This window comes from Solanum tuberosum, unplaced genomic scaffold, assembly GCF_000226075.1.
Source record: "Solanum tuberosum cultivar DM 1-3 516 R44 unplaced genomic scaffold, SolTub_3.0 scf00298, whole genome shotgun sequence".
In the NCBI taxonomy this organism is placed as follows: domain Eukaryota; kingdom Viridiplantae; phylum Streptophyta; class Magnoliopsida; order Solanales; family Solanaceae; genus Solanum; species Solanum tuberosum.
Genome location: NW_006239219.1, coordinates 28648 through 39023, shown reverse-complemented (window position 1 = coordinate 39023; position 10376 = coordinate 28648). Strand labels below are relative to the sequence as shown.

The following is a 10376-nucleotide window of genomic DNA, read 5'->3' as shown; positions in this document are numbered from 1 at the left end:
AGGAACCATAACCCACCTAACTTGTGCTTCTTTCCTACTCGGTGTTTCTTTTATATCTTTAGATTGCCATCTGTCCTCCCAATTTTTTGCTCCACCTGCATATTTTCCCCTCCAGTTTGTCATGATCTTGTCCTGTTTTCATCAAGTAATATTATTATTAATATGTCGATGATTATTTCCTCTATATTTTTCTGAAGAGACGATTTCTCCTATATTATTTTTCCTTCTATAAACATTTTTCTAGACACAGAAAGACTTATCAGCTTATATAAGAGAAACCAAAAGTGAGAAACCTGAAAACCCAAATTATGAGTCATAGATCTCCTATGTATTTTTCCAAATTCATCAGATATCCCAGGTATGAACCCACAGTTATTACCAAAGCTCTAAACATGGAAAGAATGACAGTAATAATAAGCAATGATAGACTTGCACCCTTAATATACTACTTGATTATAAACTCACTACTTTACACTATGATATAAAGAAAAACTCATCCTTAACCTATTGCTAAGACAGGTCAACCACGATAAGCAAGAAAAGAAATAGTATGTTACTGTAAAATTCTCCATCTTTTGGTATACAGTTTGTATACAGGGTCGTTTTCCAAATCATCAGTACAATTGTTGAGTACCATTGTAGGCTCACATCAGAAACGCATTGCTTGGTGTGTCATTGTAGGTTCCCATTCCACATGGAGGAGTTAGGTATGCTAGACAGTTAAACCATTATACCAGTTCAAAGAGAACAAATAAATCTGTCTTTAGCTGTTTAAAATCTTACCACTCCCATCACGGAAAACTTGGGAGAAACAAACATCCCCAGCACGTCGCATGTGATCCTACATAAGAAATAAAAGTTACCAACATTCAGAAATTACAGAATAATTTTGAGGGGGGAAAGGAGGATCACTTTCTTGGTATGTCCCTATTATTCCCAACTCAAAGACACAGACTCACCTTGAGATCCTGCCACGATGCTGAATGGGGTAATCCTGTAACTAACACTGAAATACAACAAAAGATATCAAAACATAAGAAAGATATAACATGTATTACAATGTACAAAGCACATAAACCATAAGACACACCTCGAAAATCAGAACGTCTGGACACTCCTCCACCACGCTGACCACGGCCGCCGCCACCACCGCCGCCGCCGCCGCCACCATAACGATCATTTGATGATGAGTTACCACGCCCGCCATGTGCAAGCTCAACCTGCCAGTATGAGCAATTGTAATAGAATCAACATCCAACAAGGAAAATACAAGTAACCTTATGTAGATTATATGCTACTATAAGTTTGACTGACCCGCAGACGGTGCCCATCAAAATCATAGCCATCACGACCACGAATAGCATCTTCAGCATCGCGAGCCTCTTCAAACTGTTAAAAGTTTGCCACCAATAAAAGGTCAGAATAGCTTTTTAAAAGACACAGAGCATCCTGATCTAATGAAATCCATCTAAACCAAGGCATCTCAAACTCACCTCAACAAAAGCATAACCAGGTGGTCTTGGTGGAATTTTCAGCTCAATATGAGCTATCGGGCCATACTGCACTCACACATCAAATTTTTTATAAGTTTCTAAGAGTTGAAATCTGTTAAATTGTGATAGAACAATTACACATTTGCACAAGCCTTACAAAAAATACTCCAAAACCTTAACAACGATACACCTCAATCGCAAACTAGTTGAGATTGGGTATACTGAATTCCCTATATCCATTCCACTCTATTTATACCCATTTCACTCAAAAAAAAATCTTTTTGTATTAAGCATAATGAAACGATATCAAAGATCGTAGGGATCCATCTCGAGTATAAGCACCTTGTGAAATAGATCTTCCACTTCACGCTCACGAACATCACCAGGAAGATTGCCAACATAAAGTGTCCTACTCGACCGACTCATTGTTCCTGAAAAGGAAAACTACTGTAAATTGACTGACAAGAACAAAAAACAAGAACTTCCTGCAGTTAATTGAAAACAACACTAACTTAATACAATTCATACATTCTCTCTAGGGGCAAAACGGGAAAAGAAAAAGGAGAAAAATCTTCAACTCTTGTAATTATTCAGTTGCAAAGCCAATTTCAGTCACAAAACGTAGCTTGATCAGCTAGAACAATAAACAAAGCAACTTTGCACAATTTTACTGACATTAATTTATACAACCCGGACATTTTTGCATTGACAAGCAAGGTAAATGGGAAAGAAGGAAAAAGTTGAACTATATTTAGACGATGTAATGATGATTATATCAATTAAAGCGAAAAAAAAAAACGATTTATGTAACCTCCATTAGAGAACATACCTGGGAAGATCGAGAGCAGAAAGCTTAAAGAAGAGGAAATTTTGAAGATTAGGGTTTTAAGAAATAAAGTCGGGCGGGATATAGTGAAGAAAGCAGCATGTTCCTCATTTTTTGCAAATCACTCCCTGTATGTTTATGTTTTAACACTTAGACCCTTGTAGTAATTCTTTTTGAAATTTCCACCAAGTAATTCTAGTTCATGAAAAATAATTACTACTCCCTCCGTTCAATAATACTTATCTACTATTGACTTTGTACACTTTTTAGGAAACTATAAATAGAAGGATAATTTTATTATATCACCCTTTAAATACAATAAATACAATGTCTTAAAAAATGTAATAGAGAAATGACTATGTAAATTCTAATTAATGATAAGGGTAAATTAGGAATTAAGTGTAAAATTATCCATTGATTTCATAAAGTGGACAAATATTGTTGGACATCCCAAAATAATATAGTAGACAACTATTATTGGACGGATGGAATAGTGTTTATTGTCTCTATTGTGATTTGATCATGTGACTCCATGAATCTCAACGCATTTCATTGTCCCTTAAATTCTATTCTTGGATGCAATTGAATTCATATTTAACGAGTAGAATCATAAGAAAATATTATTAATACTACTAATTTGTATTAATTATAATTTAATATATTAATACTTGTATTTAGTGATTATTTAAGATGTTCACATGTTCACCTAAAAAAAGGTTATTTGGAGTATAAATTATATGATGTAATTTCTTTAATGCTAAATTGCATTTGATAGGAGATATTAGGCTTAGATAAAAAAAAATAAAAAAAATAGGATGCAAATAGATATATTTTATGTGTATGATACTATTATTGTGAGTAGCTTTTTAATTAGGGTTCATTTCAAGTTAAAACTTAAAATATACTTTATGTTTGTATTTGTGAGATTAAGAATTATGCTCACTCTTTATTAGTCTTTTTTTTATATTATAAAAAAGTTGTTCATATTAATAACTTTATGAGCTTATTGATATTATTTTTAGTGTTTTTCTTTTTGTTAAGTATGCTATTTAATATATAAATGAAATTGATATAAATTTAGAGATGTCATGATTCAGTGATTTGAGAGTATTGGTTGATAGTTGACCAATAATGTCAATATTATAATTAGAAAATTCTTTAACAAAAGTAGTTCTTGAAGTGTCTACTTCAACCGCATGTGTTGTATATATTGGAGAAGCTTCAAAAAATACATGATCATTCACAAAACTTCCCCGAGCGCTATCTTTAGCCTAAGTATCTGTTACTAGATCTGTTTTGTTCCTTAATACATGTTTGAGAGTTGACGTCTCCAACCTTTGCATTAAGCATTTACATTCAAAGACAATGTTATTATAAGGTAGATGATTAGTTTTAATCATGGAAATGACATCACTTGACTCGATATTTATTCTTAGTGATTGGAGATTCTTCTTTTAATAACTTCAGTCCACATAGGATGGTAAATATATATACTACTCTAAATTGTTGTAGTGCATACGCATATAAATTTATAAATTTTGATATCCATATGCATATATGGTCTCTAATCACCTCACCAATCTCTCCTTATGACTTGGAAATCATTATCTCGATCTTTATCATAATATTCGTTCTTTTGAGATATTATGATTAATTTTTTATATATAATATATTTTATCTTTTAAACCTATAAAGGTAAAATATATGTCAATTATTGATAAAAAAAAAATAAAAAAATCATTAAAAATAACAACAGTTAACCTTTCTTCTCATCATATTAAATAAATTTTAGTTATGGTCATAAAATCTCACTTTCATTCTTTTATGTTCTCATACAATTCATGTGAAAATATATGTCAATTATTGATAAAAAAAAAATCATTAAAAATAACAACAGTTAACCTTTCTTCTCATCATATTAAATAAATTTTAGTTATGGTCATAAAATCTCACTTTCATTCTTTTATGTTCTCATACAATTCATGTGAGTTGTTAATTAAACTTAACAATTTTTTTAGTGAATTTTACACAAATTTGATAGTGTTAAGAGCTAACTACATCTTATTCCTGCTCTTTTTTCAAATTACAAAAATTCCTTAAATTTGGTGGAATCCGGATACATCCCGATATTCCACGTTCTGATTTCGGATACATCTCTCAATGTCTCGATACATCGCATCTCGATTTCGGATACATCACTCATCGTCCTAATATATCGCATATATTTTGATACATCGTGTAAAGTGATATATCTAACTGATACATCGCGCTAAAGTAATGTATCCAACCTATATAGCGTAAAATGATGTATCCAAAAATTTGATACATCGCGTAAAGTGATATATCCGAGAATAGGATAGAGCAGAATTTTTTGTAAAATTTTTAAATTGTAGGAAATTTTGAAGAATATGGTAAAATAAGTTGTGTATTCTGGTAAGTTTTCCCTTTTTGTATTTGCATCTTTATTTTTTAATTAATAAAGTTATGGATTAAAATGATTACTATTTCAATACATTAATAATTATATCAATTATGTGATCTATATGAAGTGTTAAAATATTTTTAGATAGTATGGCATATATAAAAGATCAAATTAGTCCAACCCAAAGACCATTTTGATCAGTAGAAGATGGTGAGCGGGAGAGCAGTAGAAGCCCTTCGAGCTTACAGATCAGTGTTGAAGGCCACTCACAAAGCCTTCGCCGGAGATACTTTCATGCTCCAACAATCCGCCGCCGAGGTCAGAAAGAAATTCGAGGAGAATCGCCACGTCTCATCGGAGGCTGATATTCAGAGGCTATTGGAGGATGCAACTGAGGCCTCTTCGTTCATATCTACTATGATTATCCAAGCCAAAGCTACACCTTCCGGTGCTTTCGGTATAAACCCCCAAATCTCCATATTATTGCGTTTATCAATGTCATTTGCTTCTTTTTTTTGATATTATGCTGGCGCACACCAGGTGTTTGTTTTATTGCTTCAAAGACATGTTTTCCTTCATTGAAAGCATATGATTCAGATTGATGTGGAACTCTGCAAACACATGTTTCATGATGACAATTTTAACAAGATTAAATTACATACTACAGCTTAGTTCAATGACTTTATGTATTACTGGATGTGGTTATGTTATTTGTTAGAGCTCAGGTCAGTGTGTTCATAGGTTGGTACGATAGCTTACGACTTTCCCAAACCTCTAAACTGCACAATTGTAAAGAACAAGTTCAAACAATAGTTATTGCATGCAGCATCTTACTTTGAATGGTGCTATCTTTTTGTTTCATTTTTTGTGGTTTTTTAGCTTAGACCAAATACTAACTATATTGGGGACTTCTGACTTTATTTACCTAGATAACTGACATAGTAACATTTTGTGAGATTTTAAAAACTAGACTTAGTTCCATAACATAAAACTGTGGCTGGATCAGCTTAAGTGCAGTCTCTGATATTTGTAACAGTGTCTAGTCGATAGTGCCTAAACATTAAGTTGGGACTACACCAGTAGTAGATAATGGATAGGCACACTCTCTAAAGTTTTAGTGCCTAGGCACTCTCTAATGCTTTAAATCTTTAGCAGAGTGTGGGCACCGGTTATTTGGTTCCAAGACATTTTATGTTTAGAGTATGCTAATTTTGTTTAAGATCTTGCCTCCAAAACCCATCAAAAGGCATTTTCATTAAGACATTCCCAGTCTCCACTAGTAAATACATGACCATTCGGAAGTGTGCTGTGTACTTTTCACTGAGACACATCTCTTTGGAATTGTCTGATTGGTGATCTATAATTGGCAAGTTACAAACTTTCCTTTTCTCAAAAAAATAATAATTGGCAAGTTACAAACTTTCAAATATTACTTTTGTCAACTTGTGGTTAAGTCGAAATACCATAAGTTTGGAGGCTCTTATTCTAAAGAGCCTTGGGAACTATTCGATCTCATAAATGTAAAACTCAATCATTGTTGTTACCCTCTGCAACATCTTTTCACCGTTCAAAAAACAATGTAAAAAACTCAAGCATTGTGTCTTGTGAGTGTTGCCTAAATCAATTAGGAATCCTGTCATGTCAAATAACTTATAAAGAGTAGTGATTCATTTTATCTTGGTTTCTTACTTTATTTCTGTTTACCATCCAAATTTCCTTAATTTGCAACAGTTATCAGTTACACTAATTGAAAGTATGTTCTGTAGAGAGAATGATCAAGGTAAAGGGGTTAGACTGTTTTGGTCCTTCATATGTACCCCTCAATAGAAATAGTGCTTAATGTATAGTTTTGGTCTCATACCCTTAAACTATGGTTCCTCCTTACATATCTGTTAAATTAAATGGATTTCAAAGCGCAAGAATTTTCAAGTTCCAGTCTCAAAAATTGAGGCTCAGATACTACATTTTTCTTGGACAAAGTTCAATTTCCATGTCTGCAAAATCACTGGTTGCATGTAAAAGAGAGAGCTACAACTGCAGGCCATCCGGGGATTTTGCCAAAATACCGTGTTGGATTGTTTCAGTGCCCAATTTTTCTCAAAAAAAATTGTTTCAGTGCCCAATTTTGTTACTTGAAGAAGATTGAAAAAAGCTGAACGAAAGGTTATCATAATTCCCACCATAAACTTAGCCAAGGCTGATTATGGATAATCATCCTCATCCTTTTTGTGTCCTTTGGAACTGCAGGTTCCTCTTTCCCAATTTTCTGCTCCCATGTTGAGCAGTTCAAAGGTACCGGGTTCATAACCCGGTACTTTTGATGCGGAGTATAATTTTATATGTAAAAGATCACGAAAATTGCAATAAATGATTGGGTATGAACCCATAACTTTAAGAATATGATGGGTTTAAGAACCATTATAGTTTTAGGACATGAGATCAAAGATGTCCACTTTTTACAAACATTAAGAACCATTTCCTTGAAGTGGGGTATATATGAAGGACCAAAACAGTCCAACCCCCGTACATTAAAGGACCATTTTGATAATTTTCTCCTGTATCTGCTAAGTTTCCTGATGCTCTTTCCTTGCATTGATTCACTTCTGCTGCCTCTTTGACAAATATTGGAATGTTATTTGCTGCAGTGGTGAAGCCTGAGAAAGAACATGCTGGAGCAACGCTCGAGATTCCTTCTGAAGAGATTCTTAATAAGTCTGCTTGAGCATATTCAAGGAAGCTTAGAGCATTTAGACTGCTGTGTTGGCACTTTTATCTTTCATAAACCGTGAGTTTGTCTTTTGAGTTTCTCCACTTGAAATTTTCTCAGAGATTCTGCTTTCTCCAAGGTCATGGCGTTTCAGTCTTTCCTATTTTTGTTACATTTAGGCCATAATTAGTGGATATTGCATCCATCTATCTCTTTCTCTCTCCTTTGTGTCGCCACAACCACCTAGAAAGCAAGCAGATGCAGCTTTGCTTAAACATGGCTACTGTGATGAATGATTTTAAAAGGTTAGTTGGACCAAATGTGCCACTAAATACAGTTTTAAGTTTTATTTGCTGACAGTGTAAAATATTTGCACAATGAGTGTAATATGCCTTGCTCCAATTGGGTATGATCCCTTTTTGCACCAGTTAATGCGCAGTGTGAACATTTACCTATAATTGACCTTTATGTGATCCAATTGTGTAAATATTTTTTATGTGATCAGTGTATAAAACTCGCGAGAGGAAAATAGTAGCACAAAAGATCCTTGATCTTTTACCTAAAGGAATCACTAGTATATAAAGTCTTAGAACTCATACAGGGACATTACTGCTATACACCTTTCAGGTTCAATCCTGTTGACAAGCTCCTACTTGGTATATTTAGTTTTTAACTGATCTCACCCTGTAAATAACTTTATGTCACACAGAGAAGTACTACCCCACAAGTTTGCTCCTTTTCTGCCCAAAGAAACTTTCTTGTATAGGGACATTACTGTCATTCCCCTTATAAGATGATCATTGACGAGATCTCGAGGCTTTTAGTTCAATGGCATAGGTAGTACAGAATGAGATCGTAGTGAGTGTACTTTCACGAGTTTGAACCTGGTGGCATTTAGGTAGCGAGGGACGAGGGTAGAGGTACCACCTGTTATCCCTGAGTTTTGAAGATAAAACAGTGTTTCTCAGTTATAAAGATAAAAGGAAGCATGTTGACAACAAATTACTTGGAGTCTGTCCATCCAACAACTCCAAATAGGCTCTACAAGAACCTTGCATTGGATTATGCATCGTCAAAAACGGAGAATGTTAGTAGCTCAGTTGGTTGACTCCCCCTCCCCCATTTCCCCTTCCCCTATCCCCAATTTTGAGAGGGGGTGTGGGGAGGGGAGGGGGATGCATTGTCAAGAACCATATGTGCAGTGATTGCTAGAATCTCGTAAGGCTCATTAAAAGGGTCAGAAATTATTTCATTTCTATTGTTCGAACTCTAGACTTCTGGTGGTTAAGGATGGAATGATCCATCCATCCCCCATAACCCCAGGTGTTGGCAAAGAGAGACCTATTATTTACTCTGATTCGATCAGTGTTTCTTCTAATAACAACAATGATCCTTCCCTTGAATTCCAGGCTACAGCTCCAGCTCCCAGGGCAGGCCATCAATAATAGAAGAGTCCGGAATCTAAATGACGTGAAAAGGACAAAGTTGACCAAAATAAGGGACAAAATCAAAGTTAACGATATATGGACTATTCCTCCTAATACACTCTACCAAACGACCCCCTATTTACTCAGGATTTTATGATGGAATGTTTTTCCTATTACCTCTAATTAAAATACTATAAGTCATGAACTACATGACTTTCAACAAATTAAGCATAGTAATTACTCCATTATGTTTTAAAACTTGAACGACTGCATGCTTAAAACCTTTATTTACTTTAAAACTATTGTTAATCTTGATGTTAGGTATACATGAACCTACCCAATGAGTAAATACAAAATCATTGTATAGTTTTTTTCCTCCTTTCTAATTGTATGAAATATTTCTTGAAAGTAATTTCTCCTTTGTTAGTTAGTGAAAGGAACACATACTGAAAACGAAACTTTCAAACCAAGTGCAATGTTTCATTCATACTTGAACCTTTGGAACTTCAACTAATTCGTATTCACGTTACATAAAGACTCGTTAAAGAAAAAACACTTTCCAACGTGATTTTTTTCTACTCTTAAGGTTCGTATTTCGAGATTTTCTTATCGAGAGTGGATAATCATATTTATCTCATGAATATGATTGATAATAACTCATATGAATCAATCAAAACCAAGCAAGAAAATTCATACGTAATTGAATTGTGTATTCTCTACGATGGTTAGGGAGTTACATATCTCTCTCAATCATTCAAAATCATGAAGAATACATCAAATACATGTATTAAAAGATACCTAAAATTATACCCATATTATATATATTTTTTATATTTATTTTGTGATTGCATTTTAATATTTCACACTCGAAATTTATAATTAATAATAATAAAAAATAAAAAAAACTATTCCCTGTCCACTGAAGTCAAACTAGATCTGTTATGAATATTTTAAGCAAAATGTGTCTGATTGGGTTGAGGATGTTGACAGCTCAATAGGAAACTACACCAGTTGATACATAAATTCTTTTTTGTTACTATAAGATTAATTTCATGGATAATTACTTAACATTTAATTAATCACAAACAGGCCAAAAAGGTGTAAAAAATTACAAACAAAAAATGAGTTCAGTGAGATAATAATACCTTTGTTTAGTTAAGATGTGTCTCTAGAATTTCGATCATAATTTAAGGGGTACTTGTACCTTATCCCTAATTTATGTGATACTATTTTCTTGTTAATTTGTCCTAAAAACAAATCATTTCATATTTAAAATTATGTAATTTGTAAATTCTATATTTTACTATCAAGTTTTCTATAATCACATAAATATTTTGATATATTTAACATTGTAAATTTAAAAGAAATTCATTCATAAGAATACAAATGTAGAAATAAAATATATTAACAGTTATTAAGTAGATTATGATTTGAGTAATACTTGAAAAAAAATACTTTCTTTATTTTAATTTATTTGCCTTATCTTTTTCTTTTTTTAAAA

General features: G+C 33.2%; 2 protein-coding genes across 4 annotated transcripts in view; one reads left to right on the top strand and one right to left on the bottom strand.

Moving 5' to 3' along the window:
- LOC102592958 (serine/arginine-rich-splicing factor SR34-like) overlaps positions 1-2419 on the bottom strand; it is a 7338-nt gene extending 4919 nt beyond the window's left edge. For all 3 annotated transcript variants that reach the window (XR_368252.2, XR_368253.2, XM_006359314.2), the window contains exons 1-7: positions 2323-2419; positions 1836-1924; positions 1494-1559; positions 1315-1389; positions 1091-1220; positions 960-1006; positions 784-841 (exon numbers count right to left, since the gene is read on the bottom strand). Coding sequence is in view for 1 of the 3 variants with exons in the window: in XM_006359314.2 (XP_006359376.1) it covers positions 784-841; positions 960-1006; positions 1091-1220; positions 1315-1389; positions 1494-1559; positions 1836-1919 (460 nt within the window). In the remaining 2 variants the exon portion in view is untranslated. The remainder of the gene's footprint in view (positions 1-783; positions 842-959; positions 1007-1090; positions 1221-1314; positions 1390-1493; positions 1560-1835; positions 1925-2322) is intronic.
- Positions 2420-4887: 2468 nt separating this feature from the next.
- On the top strand, positions 4888-7875 carry LOC102592625 (mitochondrial zinc maintenance protein 1, mitochondrial). The gene is made up of 2 exons (XM_006359313.2): positions 4888-5198; positions 7387-7875. The coding sequence occupies exons 1-2, from the start codon at positions 4949-4951 to the stop codon at positions 7461-7463; spliced, it is 327 nt and encodes a 108-aa protein (XP_006359375.1). The 5' UTR covers positions 4888-4948; the 3' UTR covers positions 7464-7875.
- The last annotated feature ends 2501 nt before the right edge of the window (positions 7876-10376 follow it).